Here is a 27308-nt window from a genome sequence, read left to right on the forward strand (position 1 = left end):
GATGCCTGCTGACAGTAAATGTGATACCACAAAACTTCACCACACACCTCTTGAAAAGTCCATTTTAAAGGACGCTGTTCCATTTTGTGACGTCATTGATATTTTTTTTTGAACTGCCCACCCTTGCCAGACACTAACATCGTTGAAACAGCTACATATAACTGTTGCCTCTTTTGAATTAAAGGGCACTTCCTGTTTCGACCAGAAGTAGAGGTCATTAAGGTCACGCACACGAAACCAAATGAAAACCTAACTTATCCCTACCAAATCCCGTAAACAGAAACCTACAGTCTCTTGTGGCTGATTTGTTATAGATTTTCAAATGTTTAAAATAAAACACCTTTAAGATGACGTCACATGACTTGTGATGATGTCATAATGACATCCTTGTTTTGTGATGATCATTGCACCAATACCTTTCATTACTGAAAGTTTCATTGCAATCGCTCAATGGGAACATTGCAAATTAGTGTTTAGATAATTTCAGTCCTGAAAAATACAAATAAAAAAACTAAAAATATAATTATAATAATAAAAAAACTTTAAAGAAGACAAGAGCTGTTTCGCTGCGCTGCGCTACGAAACAGCTAATAATAAAAAATTTGGCCGCCAAGTGGTCTCCCATCCAAGTACTGACCGGGCCCGATTTTGCTTTAAAACTTCAGTGATCATACGGGAACTGGTGTTATCATCGCAGTATGGTCGTAGATGAAACAACCAAAACCAATTTTTGAAAAAAATTACACAAAATTTGATTGGAACCTGAAGACAAGGTCAAAAAGGGGTCATGTCTGGGAGGTGTTTAAAGAGTTTTTAAAGACCTTTCCGATGTTGTATTGATTGTAAAAATCCCTCATGTAGATCAAAAGTAATTTGTTTTAAATAATAAACTTTGAATTAGTGTATCTCGTCAACTGATGACGTCATTGTGATGGAACATTTGTATCTTCTACTGGTTAATGTCTACCTGGGTGCAAAGCTTCAACTTTATGCAAGCTTCGCAACTATGCTTTTTCGTGCGGACAATCGACATCGAGAGGAAGAATAAAAAATAACTTAAAAACTGACAATATCAAAGAGTAGTTCGGGCTGTTGCCGAACACCTAAAAAAACGAACACAACAAAGAGTTGTTTGGGCTGTTGCCCGAACACCTAATAACAAAAATAATAAAAGCAACAAGGGAAGCTTTCTACCATCATTACATGTATCTTTGAAAACCGTGTAAAAGTGGGTGGTCGTTGCATTTTGTGTATTATTCAGATAGTACCTAAACCCTTTTAAGGAACAAAATCCCAAGGAAAAAAGCACTCCATGACCACAAAAATAAAACAATACTTTGGGTTACATGTACACAAATTATTTACCTAGATGGCTAGTTAGATAAGATAAGATAAGATAAGATAAGATAAGATAAGATAAGATAAGATAAGATAAGATAAGATAAGAACTTTATTATCCCACACTGGGGAAATTAAAACTGACCCCATCCTACTGCATGACAGGTATGATATATCTCTAACTCGTTGTCTTCAGTTGCCAGGCATGCTGGACGGATCGTGTCAGTCAGCTCCACCGGGGAGTCCAACCTTAGGAGAGCAATGTCGTGTCTGTGATCCACATAACTGTACAGTGGATGCCTGATGACCTTTACGACAGTACGCTTGTGTGGGTAGGAATCAGGAACATCCAAAAGTGAGCTGCCAAATGTCAGAGAGCCTGATGTGATTCTGTAGAGCAAAAGAAATTAGGATTCCATGTGAATGTGTACTATAAATACCCCTTGCCATTTGCACAAAATGGTATACAAACATGCACAAAAGAGAGTTGACACCAAAAATTTTGCGCAAATCGAAGACGCCTGTACTGTGTAAGAAATCAATAGCTCCCCCTTGCATAACGCGAAACGCTACAGATACGCTGAGGTTTCCATCAACAAGGCAAAATACAGAGATTTCTTATGGACCCTTTTCACAGAACTCAAGAAAGTACAGAGAATACAGTGCTTTAAACACACATGGTTAATGCTGTAGTTTTTGAGAAATGAGTCACGAAAATAATTTACACCTCAATCAGGAGGCGAAAATTATTCAGCATGTTAAACGTTTTTTCGTGACATTGGTTTACTCATTTCTCAAAAACTACACAGCAGAAAGTAATATTTTGAGGGAAGCTTTCTCCCATCATTTTCTTCAAACCGTGTAAGTTCAATGTAAATCTGTGGACGTTGTGTTTTGTGTAACAAAAAGTCCCCAAATCCTTCAATAACACACATGGTTAAGCACACATGGATTTACTCCTGTTTACAACATACTTACAAGCAGCGTGCAGCAGTCACAGCCCACAGTGGAGTGATAAGTGTTGCACCACAACCAAATCCCCCATTTTGAGATCGATATGAAGCAATCCAGGGCCAGTTGGCAATGTGTGTATCATTCCCGCCAACGATCCTCGAGAATGGATTCAAATCTGGAGAGGCTGCAGGGCGTGTGCCACAGTCACCCGTCTTTAGAATATCTACGATGAGAGGGTTAGTGATAATAATAAAAACAGACGGTTTTTATATTGTGCTTCAAACACCTTAAGGGCGTCTAAAGCGCTTCCAACATTATTATAATCCTGTGGTCACTGGGCCTTAATTCATTCCTTAAACCATCTCAGCTCCCTGGGGAGTATACAGCCTGTGCAACAAAAATGTAGTCCACTAAGCTAATCAATCACAAGAACGATCTCTGCCCTCACAGGTACCCACTTACCCCTAGATGAAGAGAAGCAATTATACTTAAAAAAGGGTCTTGCTCAGGGACACAAGTGTCACGACTGCTGAACAGAAACATTTTTTCAGTCAGCCACGCACCCCTAAATACAATGAATTCAAAACATTGTGTAGAGCTTCATTTCTACTAGTGTTAAATAAAATTTAAACGACCCCCGAATTCTCACTTGGTGTATCCCAACATACATGTATGCATAAAATAACAAAGCTGTGAATAGTTTGGACTCAACTGGTCATCAAAGTTGCACAAGAATATTCTATTGAAAGAAAAAACCATTGTTGCACACATTGTGTGCCTTTAGATGCCTAAGAAAAGGCATAGCATTGAAGTACATTGAATATTTCAATGAGTACCTTGGAGGGAGCCATTTCTCACAATGTTTTGTACTACAATATTCAACAGCTCTCTATTGCTTGGTAAGTTTCTATACTAACAACTATTTTGAGTAACTGCCAAGAAGAGTGTCTGATCCCTTTAAAGACAGTGGAAACTATTGGTAATTGTCAAAGACCAGTCTTCACACTTGGTGTATCTCAACATATGCATAAAATAACAAACCTGTGAAAATTGGAGCTCAATCGGTCGTTGAAGTTGCGAGACAATAATGAAAGAAAAAAACACCCTTGTCACACGAAGTTGTGTGCTTTCCGAGTTGTCCTTTTTTTCAAAATATTTTCTCAATTGTGTTTTTGAATGTTATTCATTAGACATTGAGGATTAAGTTCGTGTTCAAAGAATTTGTGTCATGATTTTTGAAAGTGGTAAAAAATGAGCAAATCTGTTGACTAAAATATTTCGCTCTGCATCGATTGCGTATGACTCGTAACCCTCCGGCTACGCCGTCGGCAGGAGGGTTACGTTATCGCAACTATGCTCTCTGATGCTTGATTTCGAAAACTTGAGGTCTCAAAATCAAATTCGTTGAAAACTACTCCTAACTCAAAGACTACGTCACTATAGAGGGAGCTGTTTCTCACAATGTTTTATACCGTCAACCTCTCCCCATTACTCGTAATCAAGAAAGGTTTTATCATGATAATTTTTTTGAGTAATTACCAATTGTGTCCACTGCCTTTGATTATGGTATTTACCAACTTACCGTCCTCACTGAATCCACAGCTGTTCTCCTCTCCAGAAGAAGAATTCTGGTCGGGATAGACATCGCATTGCAGCGAGGGGTTCCCCGTTAGTCCTGCACATTCCAGGGCATCCTTACATGCAGAGGAACAAACCTGGTCTGAGATGAAACGAGGGCACGCTGGAAAGAACGATCTGCAAAGTGCAACCTGCTGTGACCCGCTGCAGTTGCTAACAAGCAATGCAGCAGCCCCTTCGGTAACTTTGTTTGCTTGCTGGAGGCTAGGCATAAAGTCATTCGGGAAGTATGTCTGGCTGTAAGATACGAATGAGTCACAAAAACTGTCTATTCCATAGCAGTATGCTGAAAGAAAGAGTAATAAAAGACTTCAGTACCACACTGACTGCCGCAAAGAACATCTTCCAGGCTAGTGCAAGCTTCTTTGTAATCTTGTTAAAAACAGCGTTCTGAAAACTTAATTTTTGGGAGTTAAGGCAATCTTGCAGGATTTTGGCTCTATGTATTTTATTTTCGAAGCTAATTAGTCACTCTATCATTTTATGGAAAAAAAATACAAAAAATATTTTGGCTGTTGGTGGCCGATTGAGAAAATATCCAATGTTTTGATTTTTGTTTATTTTCCTTAATTTTGCGAAGTTAACAGTTAACTTGTTTGCTTTTTTTAACATACATTTTGGCAGATGTTTTAAAATAAATTATACATCAAATGAAAAAGTAATGAAGTGGCTTCAAGGCAAAAAGATTTATAAAACAACCAAGTCAAGGCTTTAGGCAAAGCAACTCTTTTCATAACAAGTCGATCAAATTAAGATTTGCCATATGATTAAAGAGGCTTGGTAATGAAATGTCAGTTTCGGTATGAAAAAAAGCCTCAAAATATTTTTTTTTTTAATTTGAAAAGTATCAATAGCCATGTCCAGTAACAGCATTAACAAAAATTGGAGAAAAACAATTTGAAGAAATGTCTGGGTCATAAACCACTGTGCAGAGCCCTCTAGTGGTCGGTCGTGCATTCACTTTTCATCAAAGATTCTTAGTTCATCAAAGATTCTTAGTTCATCAAAGAAAACAATCTGTATACTACCAGTTTATATATCAGTTATAAGTTCGTATTATACTCAGCGCATTGAGTACCTTGTTTGGTAGATACAGGCTCTATATAAGACTTCGATATACACCTTATGCATTGACGTCATCCAGCGGCCATCTTAGTGGAAAAACGGTGGCGAAACAATCGAAACGCACAGATCTGTACGCGCGGCGCACAGGATTGGCCACTGAAATGACGTCATGTGCATAAGATCTATTATCATGGAAGTGTTGTGGCCTAGCGGTAAGAGCACCAAATTCTAACTCTTGTGTTTCTGATCAGCAGAGTGTGGGTTCGAGTCCCAGTCAGGACACTTGTGTCCTCAAGGTTCGGCCTTCGGATGGGACGTAAAGCCGTTGGTCCCATGTGTTGTGTAACGCATGTAAAAGAACCCAGTGCACTTATCGAAAAGAGAAGGGGTTTGCCCCGGTGTTCCTGGTTGTGGCTGCTGTATGCGCCGTAGCACCTTGTAAACCATTATAAGTGCTACATAATTGGGTCTCAGAATCCATCACTGCAATAATCTATCTTTCTGAAAGTTTGAATATATACTCAGCGCCTTGAGCACCCTGTTTGGTAGATACCTGCGCTGTACATGTATGTACATGTAAGACTTAAATATATTAAAAAAATATATATATAATTTATTGTTTGGAGAGCAAAGTGAATATAAGAACAGGTCTGGAGTGCTAGGAGAGAAGAGAGTTACCTGTGCTGAGACACTGACTGCCTTCGTCAGAGTGGTCAATGCAATCTGCCTCGAAGCTACATTCATCTGCTGGTCCGACGCAAACGCCATCAAGGCATTGATACTCCCCTGCCTGGCAATCTGTGAAGTAAACACCAATGAGACATTTGTGAGTTAGATTTGAATAATGTCTGGTACCCATTGTCGACTTGCTTAGTCACAATGTACCGCTCACATTTGAATTCCTCAGACTATAGAACAGTTGCTATGTCAAATGGTTCGGGGCAAGCTTTTTTAGTTTTTAGATGATCAAACCTTGGTATGATTATGGTACATGGTACACCCTTTACCAAACCTGACTGCAGTCACATAGCAGGCACATTGCATTCCTGACAGCATGCGGAATGCTTTTATTGCTCCCGTAATAGCATGCGGATCCCATAATACCATGCGGATCCCATAATAGCATGCGGATCCCATAGCATGCGGATCCCATAATAGCATCCGGATCCCATAATAGCATGCGGATCCCATAGCAAGTGGATCCCATAGCATGTGGATCCCATAGCATGTGGATCCCATAATAGCATGCGGATCCCATAGCATGTGGATCCCATAGCATGTGGATCCCATAATAGCATGCGGATCCCATAGCATGTGGATCCCATAGCATGTGGATCCCATAATAGCATGCGGATCCCATAGCATGCAAATCCCATAACAGCATCCGGATCCCATAATAGCATGCGGATCCCATAGCAAGTGGATCCCATAGCATGTGGATCCCATAGCATGTGGATCCCATAATAGCATGCGGATCCCATAGCATGTGGATCCCATAGCATGTGGATCCCATAATAGCATGCGGATCCCATAGCATGTGGATCCCATAGCATGTGGATCCCATAATAGCATGCGGATCCCATAGCATGCGCATCCCATAATAGCATCCGGATCCCATAATAGCATGCGGATCCCATAGCAAGTGGATCCCATAGCATGTGGATCCCATAGCATGTGGATCCCATAATAGCATGCGGATCCCATAGCATGTGGATCCCATAGCATGTGGATCCCATAATAGCATGCGGATCCCATAGCATGTGGATCCCATAGCATGTGGATCCCATAATAGCATGCGGATCCCATAGCATGCGCATCCCATAATAGCATCCGGATCCCATAATAGCATGCGGATCCCATAGCAAGTGGATCCCATAGCATGTTGATCCCATAGCATGTGGATCCCATAATAGCATGCGGATCCCATAGCATGTGGATCCCATAGCATGTGGATCCCATAATAGCATGCGGATCCCATAGCATGTGGATCCCATAGCATGTGGATCCCATAATAGCATGCGGATCCCATAGCATGTGGATCCCATAGCATGAGGATCCCATAATAGCATAATATGGTACATGTACATGGTACACCCATTACCAAACCTGACTGCAGTCACATACATGTACATGTAGCAGGCACATTGCATTCCTGACAGCATGCGGAATGCTTTTAGGCCAGCCTTCCAAAAGCAGTCGCATGCTATGGCTCATATAAAAAATAACAGCAGTTTTCATAGCATTCATGTGCAGAAGGCATGCCAATAGCATGTCAGGATGCCGAAGGCCGAAATATTTAAATTACATGTAGGTATAGCATTCACATGCCATTATGGCATTCCCATGCCATAACATAGCATGCGGATCCTGTATAGCATGCATATCCCATAATAGCATGCGGATCCCATAACATGTGATCCCATAGCATGCGGATCCCTTAATAGCATGCGGATCCCATAGCATGCGGATCCCATAATAGTCTGAGGAATTCAAATTTAAGCGATCATTGAACAAGCAAATCATTGTACCAGACAGTATTCAAATCTACATTGTAACACGCAAATGGCTTTGTTATGCATTAGCCATTCGTTTTTGTGACAACCTAGAAAATCCTGTTCTATCACCCCCATTCTGAAACAACTTCACATGGTTCCCTTACACTCAACGAATCATCTTCAAGCTGATGCTCATTGTCCACAAAGCACTTTATGGCAAGGCTCCCCACTGTACAATGTATCTTAAAATTACTGACAGTTTAAAGGCAGTGGACACTATATTGGTATTACTCAAAATAATTATCGGCATAAAACCTCATTTTTGGTAATGAGTAAGTGAGAGAGGTTGATAGTATAAAACATTGTGAGAAACGGCTCCCTCTGAAATGACGTAGTTTTCGAGAGAGAAGTAATTTTCCACGATTTTGATTTTCGAGACCTCAAGTTTAGAATTTGAGGTCTCGAAATCAAGCATTTGAAAGCACACAACTTTGTGTTATAAGGGTGTTTTTTCTTTCACTATTATCTCACAACTTTGACGACCAATTGAGCGCAAATTTTTACAGGTTTGTTATTTTATGCATATGTTGAGATACACCAAGTGAGAAGGCTGGTCTTTGACAATCATCAATAGTGTCCAGTGTCTTTAAACTCCGTCAAGGAATCTTCGTTCCAATTCCGTGCTTCTCATTGAACCCAAGTCTCGACACTCTTCTGGTGACAGGTCTCTTTTTAGCTGCGCAATGCATCTGGAACTCTCTACCACATATGTGTATCATAATCTTAGATTTTGTCTTTGCACCACAACATTCAAAACTGTTCTTAAAACATATCTTACATGTATGTCACAGGTTTTCAAGGATTAAACCTGTTGTGTCTGTATAATTTCCACCTGTTAAATCGTTGCGGTACCCGCTGCTAAAATAAAGGATTCAAACTGCCTCTACATGTAGCTACCAGGCAATCTCGGTGATCTAGTTGCTGTATGACACTGGTCTAAAATGCAAAGGTCGTCGGCTCGAATCCCACCAGAGTAGTATGCCTTTGTTTTGTTTTTTTCACTGAGTTCGGGAAAGTACTGAGTATACAGGGCCAACACACTTGGGTATAGACGATGTGACCTATGTTTACATTCAAACCGCCCTCTGTTGACAAGACACTCTATACGTCATGTTTCGCTGGGCACTGAGTTGCGCAGTCACAGTAAGATTGCGTACACTTTCTAGCTGGCTGCCAAAACACAAAGGTTTTGCCCGGCGGTATGCGCGCGAATCATGTTAAGGTTTTGGTGTGACGTCAGAGGTCACATCGTCTATACATGGGTAAAACCAAAAACTAGTTTCAATAGTTTTTTTAAAGGCACTGGACAAGTTTGGAATTGTCAAAGATCAGTATTCTCACTTAGTGTATCCCAGCATCTGCACAAAATAATGTTCTAAGACTGGGTAAATTTTGGCTCAAATGGTTGATGAAGTTGCAAGAAAATGATGAAAGAAAAACATCCTTGCTGTACAAATTTGTGTGCTTTCAGGTAGAAATAAAAGACTCCAGCTGAAGCATGTGAAGTCTTTGAATATTTTAGTTATCAGACACCTCTTTCTCACAACTCTGCCGTCTCTCACAATGTGTCATATAGTACCAATAGCTCTGTGTTGCTCGTTACAAAGGAAGTTTTTATGCTAATATATATTTTCAGTAATTACCAAACATGTACAGTGCCAAACAAGAGGCAAAAAGCAAAATAAGAATAATGTGGCAACAATATCATGTATGTCCCACTAAAAAAAATGTTGCCTCAACTCCAAAGTCGAGTAAAATCTTACCACACCCGGCTTCATCCTCTCCATTAGGACAGTGTAAAATGCCATCGCACCGTTCCTTGTTTAGATACCCATGCGGGTAGACACCACACGGTGTATAATCTGTAGTTTGGGTTTCGGGGGTTGAAATGGAGGGGAAAAAAGACAGTGAAAGGCTCTGTTTGAGAAGGAAACTTTGGCTACAACTATGGCTACAGCTACGGCTACAGTCCCGACTTCAATGGGAAGTGGACAGAGAAAGGTATTATTTAACGTTCCCGGAATGGGTGTCCCAAGCGTTTTGGCCCGGAATTGGAGATCAGAACACAAACACTTTCCATAGACCCTTCCCATGAAATATGTAAATTGCACATAGCGCGTGCGCACTAACGTTTTGGTTGGCCAAAATGAGGGATCATCGCGCTGTTTTGTACATGGCTAATGGGTGCGTGACGCAGACGCGATTGCGCGTCTGCTTAGTGCACAACTCAATGGCGTTTGCCAACCAACAGGGTCTGTACGCATGCGTGAATGTAAATAGTATATTTCATGGGAAGGGTCCATTGTGCTTGAACACTTGACCACATTATGCCAAGTGACACATTCTCAGTAAAAAAAATATATATATCAAGTTGCATGGTCTTAAGATGACCCCCTGGCTGTCGCTTCCCAGGTTGTATAGTAATTTTGGGTGTTATCCCTGGCTACATGGCAGTTAACGGTTGTATGGCTTCTGACTGGCACCCCGAACAAAGATATAAACAAAAAAGGGAGCCCCCCAAGATAGGGCTAGAAAGATTAGTTTTTAGAGCAAAGGCACAGTATCCGGAGGCCTTTTTGGTTCTCTAGTAAATTTTTCCTTGTTCAAGCCCCCCCCCCCAAAAAAAAAAAAAAAAAAAACAACAACAACAATAATTGACGTACCATCAGCGAGCACAGCTCGGATGCCACAACGGAACTTTGATCTATAATTGTATCGAGTGCTCATCCAAATATTGTTGAGGTCAAAAATATATTGGATAAGATCCTCTTCTCCTCTACCTAAGGAAGCAATTATCCACATATCCTGACCCAGTTCCTCTCCAGTTCCAAAGACAACTGGCTGTTCTAGTTCATACTGGTAGAAGCGAACCACGATGTGAGCGTCGGGAGGGGCTGTGACACGCCAGTAACAAATATCAACTTGAAGGTTTTCTGGATGGCGGGTCGAGTATATGAAGACAGGAGTGTTGAAATCGGCAGCGATGTGACTGCTGGTGTTGCAAGCTGTAAGTTTGCGAAAGTTAAAATTTAGAAACTTTCCTTACTCACGGTATTAACCTACGTACATGTAAATGTCCCATGGGAAGATCTAGCTGTCATTATTACATGTTCTCTTAATGATATTACTATTAGTCATGGAATTACTATTATTTCATGGTACTATTTTTACTAATAGTAGTGGTTTCTTATTTAATGAAAAATATCTGTCACTCAGTGATGCTCAAAACGCTTTAAACATACATTCATAAATACCTCAGACAGTTACGCTATTCCTATTGGTGGAGAGCGCGTCACGTGGGTGTGTATAAACCTTTGTTTATGACCAGTAAAAAGTGTTGAAACATGGGAATGGCACGCGAGCTTGCACCTATGTATACAAGACAGTTTCTTCATTCCTATTGGTCGAGAGCAACGGCCGGGACAGTTGTGCCACATCACGCGATCTGCGCAACGCGCACAGCATTCCCTTATAAGGAGGGCTTTACCATTTCATAGCTGGAGGGGTGTTGTGTTGAAAGAAATCATTGAACAATTATAATTTTTGCATTTATTTTACTTTGTGACAAAAAGTGTTGATGTTTTATTACCAAAAAGGTATTTATGAAAAGGAATCAAAGTGTGTTGAATCGGTTTTCAACTACATGTAGTGGTTTAAACCCGTCGAGGACTGGTTCTTGATAATTTACCTCAACTTCATCTCGGTAAAAGTATCAAGAACCAGGCCTCGTTGGGATTAAACCACTAGTTGAAAACCAGACATTGATTCCCTTAGTATTTTCCTGCACGGTATGTGGGAATATTAGATGAAACTATGAGGCCTGCTCCTTTTACATAGAACCATGTTATGGTTAACAGGCGCTGTGGTGCAATATGCTGCCAATCAAACTAGGAACACAGGGGTGAACCCCGTCTCTGTTCAAAAAGTGCACTGGGTTCTTTAACGTGCGTTTACGTAAGTATCACGGTTGGGTGTCTTACATAGAGGCACTGGACACTATTGGTAATTACTCAGAGCAATTGCTAGGATAAAAATTACTTGGTAACAAGCAGTGGAGAGCTACATGTATTGATAGTATAACTGATTGTGAGATAGGGATTCCTCTGACGTAACGTAGGCCTACATGTACATGTAGTTTTTGAGAAAGAAGTAATTTCTCACTAAAATACTTGAATTGATTTAAAGACCTCCACTAAGGTCTAGAATTCAAGCATCTTAAAGGAAAAAACTTGGGCGACAAGGTTGTTTTTTCTTTCATTATTCTCTCGCAACTTCGATGACCAATTGAGCTCAAATTTTCACAGATTTATTTATGCATATGTTCAGATACACCATTAGTGAGAAGACTGGTCTTCGACAACTACCAAAGCTGTCCAAAGGTGTCAAGACTTGGACTCGAACCCACACTCTGCTGATCAGAAACAGAAAACACCAGAGTTTGAATTGTGAAAGACTAGCCTTCACAATTGGTGTATCCCAACATATGCATAAAATAACAAACCTGTGAAAATTTGAGCTAAATCGGTCATCGAAGTTGTGAGGTAATAATGAAAGAAAAAAACACCCAAGCTTGTCACAACATAGAGCAAGGAAAGTTGAGTGCTTTCAGATGGTTGATTTCGAGACCTCAAATTCTAAATCTAAGGTCTCAAAATCAATTTCATGGAAAATTACTTCTTTCTTAAAAACTACAATACTTCAGAGGGAGCCGCTTCTCACTGTTTTAACCTCTCCCCACTCGTTACCAAATAATGTTTTATGCTAATAATTATTTGGAGTATTTACCAATAGTGTCCACTGCCTTTAAGGACAGCTTCAAGTCTAACGTACCATTACAATCATACTCATCAAGTCCGTTGACGCAGTTGTTGTACTCGTTACACACCAATGTTTTATCAATGCAGACAGAGTGGCCGCAGTCAAACTTGTTATCAACTGAACATATTATCGAATCTGTAATTTAACATACAAGGTTGAGAAGCCATACAAATTTGTACAACAAAGGGGTACATGTAAATGGGTACCTGTTACGGCAGAGATGGTTCTTGTGATCGATTTAGTTGAGTAGTGCATATTTGTTTCACAGGCTCTATAAATCTCCTCAGGGAGCGGAGATGTTTAAGGAATTTTTGTAAGCACTGTGATATAGTTTTCTATGGGGAGCGTTTCTAAATACCTGTTATTATTATTAATATTATTAAGGAATGATTTAAGGCCCGGTGACCAGGGAGTAATAATGTTCAAAGTTCTCTAGAGACGCCCTTCGAGTGTGATGAAATTGCGATAAACAAATTTGTATTATTATTGTTATTATTATCATTACTGTATATTTGGTTTGCGGTAACACCATGTGTGTATCTACTTGCCAGGTAGAGTTTGTTCTTAGAGAACTGTCTTACTTTATTCTACTGTCGGAGGTTCGGGAGACTTCTCAGTTCTAAAAAGAACTGTCCGGCTTTTTAACTATTACCAGGGCGGATGGTATAGAAAATAGACTGGACTTCTACTTAACTGTACTGTCACGGAGTCAGTTCTGAATTGGTCTCTACGTTTCGACTAGCTTGCTCTAGTCATCGTCAGGATTATTATTATTATATAAACATACCTGTAGATGGAACACTGGTAACCTCCATTTGAAACCTATGCTTGTCGCTTACGTCCGCCGTTGACCTGAAAGTAATCCACATGGTGTTACCATCGGAGATCAAGACACTAGTGGGAGTACTGGGGCTGTCCCATCCAAAAAAACGGGTAGACTGGTTGTTGATATCGTCACCGTCGCCGATTTGGATCGACTCCAAAGACGCGTCAGCGATGTAAAAATATGTGAAAGTCACCCGAAGCTTGCGGTCAGCTGCCGCCTGGACGATCCAGGAGAGGCTGGTGCAGTTGGGATACCCACAGGGATAATTAGGAGATGAAATTTTGCTTGACTTGCCTGCAGCGATGGGGATTCCCACAGTTGCTGTAAAATAAAAGGTAAAACATTGCATGATTGATAGTATTTTCCAGGAAAGTACTCAAAGAATAAATAAAATAATAAATAAATATGGATTCACCCTTTTCAATCGTTGCAGTAACCTGCTGCTAAAATATGATTTTAACTGCCTCTAACTACTTGGCAATATTGGTGGTCCAGTTATAGTAATACCCTGTTCACACATAGACCCTGCTTCTATTACGATGGAAAAGTGGCCGAGAGCATGACCAATCGCGGCTTAATCATTGGCCAAACGTGGAATCTCTATGAGCGGGGTTTGGTTGGGATGGGATCTCCAAGGTCAGGAAGCTGCGTTCTCTCCCCAGGCTTATTTTGAACATGTTCAAAATAAGCGTAGCCGGGTCATAGCCAATTAGTGAGCAGAAAAAAGTCGTAGTGGGAACGCCATGATCCCACAAGCAGCGTGGTAGCATCAGGGTGAAATCTCAGCACCGTTGGCAACCATTTTGAAGTAGAAAACTACTAGATCGGCATCGGTCTGGGTGTAATCGTAGTGACAGCGGGTCAGCAACAGTTTTGGCGCAGAAGCAGTACAGTTGTACAAGATAAATGTATTGCAATGAAAATGTTGCCTGCAGTTCTTAACTTGCATTATTGCGCGATTTTGATGGCGATTGTGTCCCGACTCGATACACTTTTAAGATCACGGTGATTGGCATGGTTTTCGTAAGGTCGTAGAAAATAGAGCTGTGTGAACGGGGTACAAAACACTGCTCTAAAATGACAAAGGTTGTGTGTTCGAATACCACTCACGTAATATGCTTGCGTTTTTTTTTCCACAACACTCATCAGGAATGCTCCGAGTATACAGTGCTAGCTGCATCAGTGTAAATGTAAAACCAAAATTAATATTTGTTTGTTGTCCCCTGTACTGGTCTCAACATGCTTAGTTTTCTTGGGAGACAATTGTCTAGCGCTATATCGTCTACTTCAGCAGCTACGAGAATTGACCCCTTAGGTATTGCATGAATCCACCATCCGCATCATTTTCGACTGCATGAGGGCGCTCTCAATACTTTTTTTTATCACATCCGGGAGTACACATGATATCTGCAAAGTATTAGTCAGCTTTCTGCCACTTTTGTTGCACCATAGCAGGCCAGATACTTCACGGAGGCAACGAAGGCGATTGCCTCCGTGTCCCCTGGTCATTGCCTTGGTGCCCTTAAAATGCTTCAGTACAAATTTGCAATTTCATCATAGGGTGCCCTTAACCAAGAAGAAAATGCCTTGGTGCCCTTGCCCTTTCAAAACCAAGCATACAGCCCTGCCATAGTTTTGACATTAAAAGTTCTTTTGAGGCGAATTATATTAAAAGGCTCCTTTAAAGGTGTTATTGTCCTCAATTGATATATAAATGAATATGAAGTGATTCAAATATGTTTAAAAACGTCCTTACAAAATCAAAAATACAACATTTTTGCTGACAAACACTTCCTTTCGGGCTACTAAAAAAAAATTCCTACCCTCACTTGTTACCTTTTACATCTATTGATTCACAATTTGGGTCACTAGGCCGAAGGGTTGGCATATCTGTTGTCATTCCCTCAGTTGATGGCAGATCTGTGGTGACTTCAGTTGATGGCAGATCTGTTGTAGCCTCTGTTGGTGGATCAGTTGGTGGATCAGTTGGTGGATCAGTTGGTGGATCAGTTGGTGGATCAGTTGGTGGATCAGTTGGTGGATCAGTTGGTGGATCAGTCGGAGGATCCGTCGGTGGATCCGTTGGTGGATCTGTTGGAACAGTTGGTGGAACTGATGGAACAGTTGGAACAGTTGGTGGGATTGTCAGTGCCAATGTTGCTGGATCAGTTGCAGGTGGATTTGTGACTATACCATTATCTGGAACTGGCTCAATGTTTCCTATCAAAGAGAAGAGCACCACAAAAAAAACCATTATTGAAATATACTTTTCAGCAGCAGGGCCCAATTTCATGGCTCTGCTTAATAATAATAAACCGTTTTTAGAAATAAGTTTTCACGCCCGAGGGGTGTTTCAAAGCGCTTCCGACATTATTACCCCTGGTCACTGGGCCTTAAATCATTCCTTAAACCATCTCAACCCCCTGGGCAGTTTTATTCATGTTTACAATTCTTTGAGAAATTACCAATAGTATCCAATGGCTTTAATCTACATTATACATGTATATCCCTGTAAGTAAAGTTATAGACATCAGCAGTTGTATCCTTTGTATTTTTGTTTCACCTACTTGCAACTACAAGATACTGTCCTAATCGGAGGCCGTTACAGCAATCCGGTTGACTGATGAACCTGTTGATTATCACTATGACTCTGGACACAAACTCATCCAAGATGATATTAAGGTTGGATGATGAGCTGCCCAGTACTCGTATTGCCTCACGGAAATGCGATATCACACGTGGTTTTATACTTCCAGCTCTGCAAAAGTAAAAACAGGACAGTTTATAAATTACAATATTTGTGTTTCACCCGTACACCGATGTGTGTTAGGGAAGGTTGCAAAATTACACACACATAAATCACACCAGTACAGTGTTTTTTCCTGCGATATTGGTATAGCACTTATAGATATACTCGCTGATTCAAAATGCCTCAAGACAGTTGGTAAGACACTGCTCTAGAATTGCAAGGGTCGTGGGTTCGAATCCCATCAGAGTAAAATGCCTGTGATTTTTTGTTCACAGGACTCTGGAAAGTACTAAGTACAAAGTGCAAATAACACATATCAGAAGGGTAATAAACACAATTAAAATGAATGGTGTAGGAGGGTTTGTTGAAAGTAGCAGAGATGCCAAGTCCGGAGGCCAGCTATGCGTGAGATTTTTCAAAGCTCACGTTACATAGTGTAAATAGACTGTGCAAGTCTCGCGCATATTTGAACTTCCGGGAACATTGTGGTCCCAACCTTCATGGGGAGATTTTTGTTTTGGCATTTACATGTAGTTTAGTTTTACGGAATTTATGATGAAAGTTACATACATGTTGTTGAAAAAGTAAAACAGTAATTTACCTGGATGGGTGGAATAGTGGGGCCGATTTATTTTTATTTTCGGTATGTCCTAATACACTTCCGTAGTTTTGAGAAGAGATTTGAATTTTGTTGTACAAAGCGGGACATAAGATTAAGAGGTAGAGAGTTCCAGATGCGTGGCACAGCCACAGAAAAAGACCTGTCTCAAGGAAGCTTCTCGTCCCTGCAAAAGGGACCAATAGAAAAGTTAAGGATACAAAATGAACCTACCTGAATCCAACCACCTCAGTGCGTTCATGAACGCCACCAACTTCACTGTTCTGGTAGGCTTCATTCACCTGTGTCAAGAAATGGTGGAGGCTAGGTTATAAAGAGATTATGCTTCCCTAACCATGCTAAATGCAACAATATGCACCAATGGTAATAGTTGTTGTAATTTGTAGCAGTTCGGCAGTTACATGTAACTCACAGATGTCATAATAATAATAATAATAATAATAATAACAACCAATTCTTATAGCGCATTTTACAATAACTGTATCAATGCGCTTTACATTAGTGCCCTGGTCATAGGGCCAATAACATCCCTTTTTAAAGTCACCTGGAAGTGGTATTTTGTCAACATAAAGCTTTTGTCACTTAATTTGATGAGTAGAATATGAATAAACAGTTAACTAAGGTTCTAAAAATGTACATGTAGTTTCCATTTTATTAGCAAATCTAAAAGTAGGCCCGACCCGAGAGGGCGCTGTTCGTGACGTCAATCGAGGCGCGATGTTTGAAGCACTACGGCTCGAAGTGTTTGCTGCACAGCGCCGGAAAAGATGTCGGACCGGACCACTTTGCAAACTGACCCCATTTTTAGTTGTTTTAATAATAATAATAATAAATAATAACCGTATTTTATAACTCACCTTTTGCCAAACGATACAAAGGTCCAGGTATTATTACTGCAAGGAGTGGGGCGAATTTTTGAGATATAAGACCTATTCCTTATAAAGGATTCTTTAAGCACCTTAAATGGTTTACAAGGTGCTGTGGCGCATTATGCTGCCAATCCAGCCAGGAGCACCGGGGCGAACCCCTTCTCTTGCCGATAAGTGCACTGGGTTCTTTTACATGCGTTTACACTACACATGGGACCAACCACTTTACGTCCCATCCGAAGTACGAATCAATGGTTATACTTGCTTAAGGACACAAGTGTCACGGCTGGGGATTCAAACCCACACTCTGCTGATCAGAAACCCCAGAGTTTTGCTGCCTCCAACAGCAATACACCAGCAGCAAAACACCTGGTCGACATTGCCGGGAAAATGCAAGAAATAAACTATTTTTTGAAACGTACAAATTCACGACTAGCACAATTGCATGTACTTGCACGTACGTGTGTTCGATGTTCGATCGAGGCAAAGTCTGCTTCGATTGACGTCACAAAAGGGGTAGGCGGAGTCACCCCCAAACAACTTTATCTGTTTTTTAAACATATAAATCGTTACAAAAAATTACTCAAAAAAATATGTTATTGTTCAATAACATATACTCTAATGTATAAAGGGAAAAGAATTATATTTCCAGGTGACTTTAATGTTTTTCAGCTCCCTTGGGAGTATACAACCTGGGCAACAGTTTACATCGCTCCAAAGGCTTTTTCATTTACAATATCAACCTTTACCCTTGCAGGTACCCATTTATACCCCTGGGCGAAGAGAAGCAATTATAGTAAAGAATCTTGCTCAAAGACACAAGTGTCACGACCGGTATTCGAACCCACACTCCGGTGAATTAGCACCAGAATTTGAATTCTATGCTCTTAACCACTCGGCCACGACACTCTACATTAACTGACTGAATTTGTTGCATTTAGCAGCATTTAGCGTTCAAGCGACTTCATAATGGTGTTGCATTTTGTTGTATCTGGCAGTCAACTCAAATTCATACCTTGATGGAATTTATTGCATGATTTGACAGAGCCATGGTCCCACATTAGCCAAGTCACTACTACTCTACACAGGGCAAACATTTTTGATCAGTCCTAGCACATGACAAACCACAAACCACTGCACAATACAACAAAATCCCTTGTTGCATTTTGTTGCATCGCGGCATGGTTCTCATTTCAACTGTGTTGCATTCTGTTGTACATGTATTTGGCAGGGTATGCAAAGGGACCCTATGGGGGTTATTTGAACATGCAGGCTTTACTAATTCAACAAAATACAACTGGTGATAAAAGCAAAGCTCTGTGGTTCTTACAATGTAATTATCAGACAGGGGTCCGAGTGACTTCTGGACAACTCCCTGCATGAGTTTTAGACACATTTTGGACACTTTGTGTTTCAAGGGAATTGCTATATTATTGTTAAAATGTGGAAATTCCTTAAATTCCAAGATGTTAGAATTTCAGTGGTGTACAGACTATGTGCACCACCAAAATACAAAAATAGATGTTTGTGGGTGATGGTTCTACAATCTTCCAAGAAAATTTGAAGGATTGAGGATGAAAATCCTGAAATCAGAAAAGATACTGAGTATCGATTCATGCAGAAATTATGCATCGCACCCAAGTTTACGATACAAGCTTTGAAGCGCACGCAAAAGGATCACCTCAAGAAGATGCAACTTTGTATTTCAAGTATCAAGTAATCAATCACAAGTGACAAGGGAAACATAACATTTATAAGGTGCACAGTATTTGAAGACTAGCCTCAAGTTTTTAATATCTCTTAGGACCAGTCCTTAGTTACGATTATAGTCTTAACTCTTTGCGAAATCGACCCCTGGGTGTCTAGTGAATCTACTACACGACTAGTTGTGCCTCAGATAATCGTAACTTTGACACTAGTCGTGATTAATTTTTAATTCCCAGATGCATTGTGGCATATCATTTGCTGCAAGGACAATACAGTAAAATTCAAGTTGAATTGAACTGATGTCTAATTGTGTTTGGTAAGTACATGTATATTATGTTGTCATGAGCGACAGGCAGGGAAAGAAACCACTGGGCCAACCTGATCCCCCGTTTAAACTTACCGCTGCCAACACTTTTTCTTCAAGGTCTTGGTACTCTGGCGATGTTGGATCATTATAGACATCAATGAACGTCCCCTGTACCGTCATATCAGCTTCCACGGTGACTGGGCCTAAACAAATAATAATGCAGAATTTCAAGTTGAACAACTGAGCTTACAACACCCCTTCACATGCATTCTGTGAACTCATTAAAAAACACTTTTATTTGTGTCATAGCTGTTGTAGACATGCTTGTAGATCCTTCTGTAATGTTTCATTCCCACTGATTAAAGAATGATCGTCCACTTTGGTGTAAAACACCAACACACAGTCTGTGTGTGCAACCATCTTGCAGTACGAATGACTGTATGAGTGTCACAGTTAGAGTTCAAACTAACCCCCACAGGAAGTGTTATGTAATTGACAGAGTCACGTTACTCTTCCTGCCCTGAGGGAAACCAACAAATATTTATCAACAGTTTCTTACTGAAGTAAGAAATGGTTTCTTACTGAAGTAAGAAATTAGTCATATTTATCTGAACTCATCAGGCCTTATAACCCCAGTCGATCTGGTCTTCGTTCAGCAATTCAACATCTTCTGACTGAAAGGAGATCTTATCGCTCCTGGGGAGATAGATCTTTCCGTATTGCTGCCCCTCGTCTTTGGAACAGCCTTCCTCACAACATTCGCTCTATTTCATCCCTCAACTCCTTTAAAACTACCCTCAAAACCCACCTCATGGTAATTGCCTACAACAACACAGTTTTTTAAATATCTTGTTTTTGTTCATTGTTTTTCTTTGTCGCGCCTTGAGCGCCTACTTGTTAGGTGGATATGTATGCGCTTTAAAAGTGTCATATTATTATTATTATAAGATGTTTTTCTCCCTCAGAAACTTCTTATAAGAAATGTTTGCAAAATTCTTACTTTATGAAACAATTTCTTATTTCATGTCTATTCTTATAGGATTCTTATATGATCCTGACTCTCTTATAAGAATCTTATGAGATCTTATAAGTCTAAAATGTACATAATAGTCAAAATAATAACAACAATGTGATTAAGATTGCATTCAGGGCAGTGGACACTATTGGTAATAACTCAAAACAATTATTAGCATAAAAACTTACTTGGTAACGAGTCACTGGGGAGCTGCTGATAGTATAAAACATTGTGAGAAACGGCTCCCTCTGAAGTAACGTACAAGTAGTTTTCGAGAAAGAGGTAATTTTTCACGAATTTGATTTTAAGACCTCAGACTCACATTTTGAGGTCTCGAAATCAACCTTCTGAAAGCGTATAACTTTGTGAAGCAAGACTTTGATGACCAATTGGGCTCAAATTTTCACAGGTTTGTTATTTCATGCATATGTTGAGATACACCAAGTGAAAAGACTGGTCTTTAATATTTACCAATAGTGTCCACAGTGTCTTTAAAACACTTCACAACACCCCTAATAAGGATGTATCTGTTTTTATCAGACTATCAGACAAATCCTTCATTGGGCTTAGGACCTGGGACAAGTTTTCCGTGAGAAAAGAACTTACGGAAGTGCCAGGGAATTCCCTCTTTACATCAGCAGGGAATTTTTGCATTCTTCGCTTACATACAGTAGTTAGCTCAAAAGATCCGCGCTTGCCCTAGTAAGCAAAGAATGGTGATAGCAAGCACAGATTTCAGCTAGTAAGCAGAGCCATGAAATTAGGTCCTGGTTGGCAACTGGCTCACAGACTTTACGGCTCCACGTCCAACCCCCCCCCCCTCCCACCTTCCCCTCCCACTAAACAAATCTATTAAAAAAACTAACCGACTTTATAACTTTTAAGACTCAGTCACTGTCAGCATATGAGGCACTACAGTCAGGCAGCTTAGGGAATGGATGTGGACACTTCAGACAAAAGCACCAACGATCATTATTACCTAAGCTTTGCATTTTTGAAGAACCACTTTCCCAAGACTATGGCCACCTTTTACAAGCGCTATTTGCCAATATCTCATCTTCCAAGTCACCTAATATCACAATTATAGTGTCTATGGTATGAATAATTTGGCCAGCAATGTGGGTTTGAGAGCCACTTGCTTCGGGGGTTTCTCTGTCCTTCCTCTATGCTCGGACCTGGTAAGGGATAAATTGTTGAGCTTTTTGTGTTTTACACGAGGTGCGGACCTTAGAACAAAAACGTCCATGTAATAGGGACTTGAGACAACTATGTGGACTTTCACGCATCCACGCAGTGTTTAATGCAGTGTTGAATGATATGATTTTCCTTTAAAAGTGCACAGAACAAAGGAAAGTCCACTGAGTGACTGCAACACAGAGATGTTGTGTATACTCAGTACTTTCCCCGAGTCCTGTGAAAAAATATCACAGGCATGTTACTCAGGTGGGATTCGAACCCACGACCCTTGCAATTCTAGAGCAGTGTCTTACCAACTAGACTACCGAGGTTGCCCGGTAGCTAGAGGCAGTTCGAATCCTATGTTTTGGCAGCGGGTACCGCAACGATATAAAAGATGTTAAATTTGTATCGGGGATAAAGAATATTAATTTTGGTTTTTACCCATACACCGATGTACCCATAACACACATCGGTGTATGGGTAAAAACCAAAATTAATATTCTTTATCCCCGATGCATTTTAACATCTATTATATGTTGTGTATACTTTGTGTTTTCTGTCACAGAGAGTGCTATGACTTGGCACCCTGGACAGAAAAACAAACACACACACAGCTCTGTGTTACATTCACTATGTGGACTGTCGTTTCTAATTCTGTGCACTTTTAAAGGAATTCTAATCTTCAAAACTGCAAGAAACACTGTGTGGATGTAGACATAGGCCTACTCTGGATCCTGTCACCAATTCCCCCCCCCCCTCTCCCCACCATTAGTCAGCAAGTTTTTTTCTTGGCATACAGACACCTAAACAAACCAACCGTAAAATTTTTTGGGAGTAGAGGCATCATTGTCATGTAAAAATCATTTGAAATGGGTGGAACACATCGTAAAATATTATTGATAGACATGTAGGAGACGTCATCTCTCCTTAACCAATCAGGTACAAAACCGCTGGAGTCTGTCTGGGTCTGTCTTTGTTAGTTTTTTTCAAAAGGCTGTATGATGTTGATGATATTTCCAAAAGAGATGAATCAGGATAAAGTTCACTTCATGGTGAACACTAACAACACGTATGTAGTTTACACATTTTGATTACACAGCATAATTTGTTTTTAACCAACTTTAGGCCAAAGAAGCTCAATCCATATTTAGACCTTGCTAGTCTTGAAAATTGAAACAATTTTAGGGCCACTATTTACCGTGTAGATTTCTGAAGGAAACAAAATCACGCACTTAAAGTCACACACTTTTGGTAATTTTCACAGACCAGTTTTCTCACTTGGTTTATCTCCACATGCACAAAATAACAAACCTGTGAAAATTTGAACTCAATATTGGTGAATGATAAGGAAAAAAAATGTTGTGACACAATGCTTGATTTTGGGACCATCGAAACCAAATTCAAATATTTTAGTGGGAATTACTTCTTTCTCGAAAACTCCAGAGGGAGCTGTTTCTCACAATATCAACAGCTCTCCATTGCTTGTTACCAAGTAAGTTTTTATGCGAACAATTATTTTGATAGTGTCCAGTGCCTTTAAACAGAGTCACATTATTTGGCTACATGTACATAATGCGAGTCTTGCACAGTCTTTTGATAATGAACATTTGTTTTATAATAATTTAAATACGACTTTTAAAGTCCATTTTACAAAGAAACATTGCGCTGGTATAAGGAAAGCTACGAAAAAGTAAGTTTATGAGCGAGAAGAGAACAGGTGCGCTTTTGATTTACACTTGAATGTCTGGAGTGATTTGGTGGAGAGTTCCAGCATCGTGGACCAGCAACTGAGTAGGACCGGTCCCCTGCCCTTTTGTGAGTGCGAGGGATTGTTAGATTCTGGCTGGAGTGGGGGCCACTGGGGCCAGGTTTGTTGAAGTTTAGAGACTCTGTGATAATGAAGTACGTCAGAGAGTGCTTTGTGCATGTTCACTGATGTTTTGAAGGTGATGCGTTGTCTAACTGGTAACCAGTGTAATTGTTCGGAAGAGTCAAGGCCTGTAGGGTTCTGAGAAAATGATACGTGCAGCATTATTTTGAAGCCTTTGTAGCCAGTCAATGTTATACCCTGTTGTTAGACGAACATACCACACCACCTACGCGATCACTGCGTCATCGACGAGCCAAAAGCGTCATAGATTTGGATACAGAGCTTCTATTTTTAGCATTTAGTGTGGAATGTTACAGCAAGAATATGTCATATACGTATGGCAGTGGGCAGGATGGGCCAATGAGCAAACCTCCTCGTGAAGTCTGTGTGATGGCTCACTGCTCTACTCAAATGATGTTAGAAGGTTATAAATACAAATGTTTTAAACAAGTTTCTACAACATTCTTCTTTAACATGTTTAAAGGACTTGGGCACTTTTGTAACACAAAACACAATGTCCACAGATTTACATTAAACTTACACTGTTTGAAGATATAATGATAAGTAGAAAGCGTACTATAGTTGATGAGGTGCTGTACATGTAGTTTTTGAGAAATGAGTAAAACAATGTCATGAAAATACAAAATTTACACGCTAAAATAATTTTCTTCTAATGATCACCGAGTCGAAAATTATTTTTATGACATTGTTTTACTCATTTCTCAAAAACTACAGCACCTCAGCAACTAGTATTTTAGGGTACGCTTTCTACTATCATTATCTTCAAACGGTGTGAAGCTTAGTGAAAATCTAGAGACATTGATTTTTGTCCTACAAAAAGTATACAGACCCTTTAATCTACATGTAGGGCTGACCAGACTAAGGGGCTGTTACTGTGAGTGGGTCTACGTAACTTTTGTAGGACAAAAAAACACAATGTCCACAGATTTACACTACACTTACACAGTTTGAAGATAATGATAGTAGAAAGCTTCCCTGAAAATATTACGTGCTGAGGTGCTGTAGTTTTTGGGAAATAAGTAAAACAATGTCATGAAAATAATTTTCATCTCATGAGACGAAAATTATTTTAATCATTTACAAACTTATTTTCATGACATTTTTTTACTCATTTCTCAAAAACTACAGCACCTCAGTAAGTAATATTTGAAGGGAAGCTTTCCACTATCATTATCTTGAAACCCTGTAAGTTTAATGTAAATCTATGGACATTTTGAAAAAGTACCCAAATCCTTTAAACCCAGTTTAACTAGGTTCAACTGCAATATTTACATGGGACCTCCTTGAGACATCTGTGTGATGGCTCCCCTCTATTTAAATAACATTGGACGGTTTATCCCAACATTTTATACAAGTTTCTACAAGATTCTTCTTAACCTATAGGGCTTACCAGACACAGGAGCTGTTACTGGGAGTGCAGGATTGAGAGTCGGGTTGACCGCTCCATCTTAACAAAAATTAAAAATTAAAAGAAAAAGAACAAATAAATTAAGTGTAATTAAAAATGTTACTTTCATCTGTCTTATAAAAATAATAATTATAACAACATACAATTTATAAGGCGCATGGTATATGGAATAGAACCATTTAAAGGAGCCTGATGCGAGCAAGTTAACAAAATTGAAAAGATGAGTCTTGAGGTTGCATTTGAATGTTGACAGATCAGGTGCGTCCCTCACCGCGTCTGGCAAGGAATTCCGAAGACGCTATCGGCTTGTTTTCAATAAACACACTAGACAACCTGTTCAGGATAAGAGAATTCAGAGAGGTCAAACTGCAAAAAAAACCAGTACACCAATGAATTTGAATCCTACAGGCTAACTGTTGATTTCACCAGACCATTTCTTTTGTTGATGAACAAACCAACTTGGTAAGCATGGACGAATTATTATATTAATACACTCGAAGCATTTATATAGCGCCCCCATAAAGAACGGAGCGCTTAACAACTTAAAGAAGAGGAACAAAAGAACAGTGAATCAAGGAATCAAATGAGTTTTCAATTGCTGCTTAATTCTGGCAGTGCAAGCACTTTATGAAATCCAACATAAACAGACTAACCTGTAGAACGATCAGCCATCTGGGTCACAAGAAAATAGTGCAAAACCGATTAAGATTTGCATAAAATATCAAGTAAAAATAATAATGAAAAGCTCACTGAGCGATAAACTCCACTAGTTTTATTTATTTCAGAGCCGAATTTCTGCAGTAGCCTTGTAAGTATAGAATTTCTGCAGTAGCCTTGTAAGTATAGAATTTCTGCAGTTTTAGCCTTGTATGCGTTAAATGCCCAGAGTAACGTGGAGTACGCACGCGCAGAAGCCAAAATTCGCTGCTAACCCGTGAATTACGCTTGCCGTAAGAACAGAATTCCCTGAGGCACTTCCGTAAGCGGCAATTCTATGCTTACGGTAAGCAGAGCCATGAAATTGGGCCCTGTTCAATTTGTCTGCTTGCTAGCTTCTGGAGCCTTTGACCATTGCAGATATGTGCGCCTTATAATATAATACTACATTTCAGACAGAATTTTGTAGACTGGGTACGTTTAATATACATTGTGCGTGATCTCATACCATAGTCAATTTTATTTTTGCCAATTCTTAAATGTTCCTATAAGTTTAATCAGTCTCTCGACCAATAAAACAAATCACAGAAAAAGGCCCCTTACCTGTCAAAGGATTTGATGAACTGGAATCGCCAGCAGTCTCAGTGGAAATACCTGCAAATTAAAAGTGCAGGGGAAATTAGTCAATAAAATTAGGGAAATATAATCTGAACTGGGGTTAAGCCTTGTTCATACTTCCTGCGAATGCGATGCGAATGCTGACGTCACAAATTTGCAACGAATTCTCCACAACAGTTCAACCCTGCTCAACCTGCTTGCGAATATCGCTGCGAAAGGAGAGTTGTGACGTCAAATTCACATCAAATTCGCTACGCATTCGCACAAAGTATGAACCGGGCTTTAGCCTGAATATCGGACGTCACACTTCGATGCTTGTGAATATCACCAGAGACCTGCCTCCAGCAGGCATGTGCATTCACCTTTGACCTACATTCATTTCACTTACAGGGTGAGTTTGATTAGCTTCCCTGGGTTGACCCCAGTCTGCCCGCGGTATGTACGTTCGAATAGCTTTGACGTCATTCTAGGGGCTTACCCAAGTCAGTCCCAATTGTCCTGCATGTGGAGTGGGTGGCCTCATGATTGCATGTTTTAAATAATTAAATGTGTTAGTGTACAGCTGTTTTGTGTTATACTTTCAAGGCGGTGGACACTTGGTAAGTACTCAAGAGTCAAAATAGTTATAAGCATAAAACCTTTCTTGGTGACGAGTAATGGGGATAAGCTTGGGCGATATCGATTTATTTTATTCACAATATATTGCCGACAATATATCGCGATATTCGATAATCGCGATTAATTAAATTTGACATCAGTCTTCAAACTCACGGTGAAAGTTGTAGAAGAGACATTCATAGCATAAGAGAGGTGTTCTAATGACCTATTCTTCTGGTTTCACTCCAAACCTATGGGGTGCAAGATGTCTCAGCTAGGAAATACATCGCGTTATTGCGATACTTAATCGATATCATGATATATCGATATTTCGATTAAAACCAAATCGATCCGATATCCAAATCGTTTCCAAATTAGTATCGCGATATTCGATAATATTGTGATATCGCCCAAGCTTAAATGGGGAGAGGTTGATGGTATAGAACATTGTGAGAAACGGCTCCCTCTGAAGTGCCATAGTTTTCGAGAAAGAAGAAA

At 40.0% G+C, this 27308-nt stretch overlaps 1 protein-coding gene across 3 annotated transcripts in view; it reads right to left on the reverse strand.

Annotated features, from left to right (window-relative positions):
* Window positions 1-27308, reverse strand: part of LOC139949860 (uncharacterized) — an 86657-nt gene that overhangs the window by 46807 nt on the left and 12542 nt on the right. For all 3 annotated transcript variants that reach the window (XM_071948416.1, XM_071948417.1, XM_071948418.1), the window contains 14 exons: window positions 26199-26249; window positions 24921-24977; window positions 19539-19648; window positions 16776-16843; window positions 15762-15952; window positions 15031-15414; window positions 13156-13515; window positions 12381-12503; window positions 10214-10555; window positions 9314-9412; window positions 5674-5793; window positions 3875-4216; window positions 2317-2515; window positions 1484-1728 (listed from right to left, as the gene is read on the reverse strand). In XM_071948416.1, coding sequence (XP_071804517.1) covers window positions 1484-1728; window positions 2317-2515; window positions 3875-4216; window positions 5674-5793; window positions 9314-9412; window positions 10214-10555; window positions 12381-12503; window positions 13156-13515; window positions 15031-15414; window positions 15762-15952; window positions 16776-16843; window positions 19539-19648; window positions 24921-24977; window positions 26199-26249 — 2691 coding nt within the window. The remainder of the gene's footprint in view (window positions 1-1483; window positions 1729-2316; window positions 2516-3874; window positions 4217-5673; window positions 5794-9313; window positions 9413-10213; window positions 10556-12380; window positions 12504-13155; window positions 13516-15030; window positions 15415-15761; window positions 15953-16775; window positions 16844-19538; window positions 19649-24920; window positions 24978-26198; window positions 26250-27308) is intronic.

Source organism: Asterias amurensis, chromosome 17, assembly GCF_032118995.1.
Source record: "Asterias amurensis chromosome 17, ASM3211899v1".
Taxonomy (NCBI): Eukaryota; Metazoa; Echinodermata; class Asteroidea; order Forcipulatida; family Asteriidae; genus Asterias; species Asterias amurensis.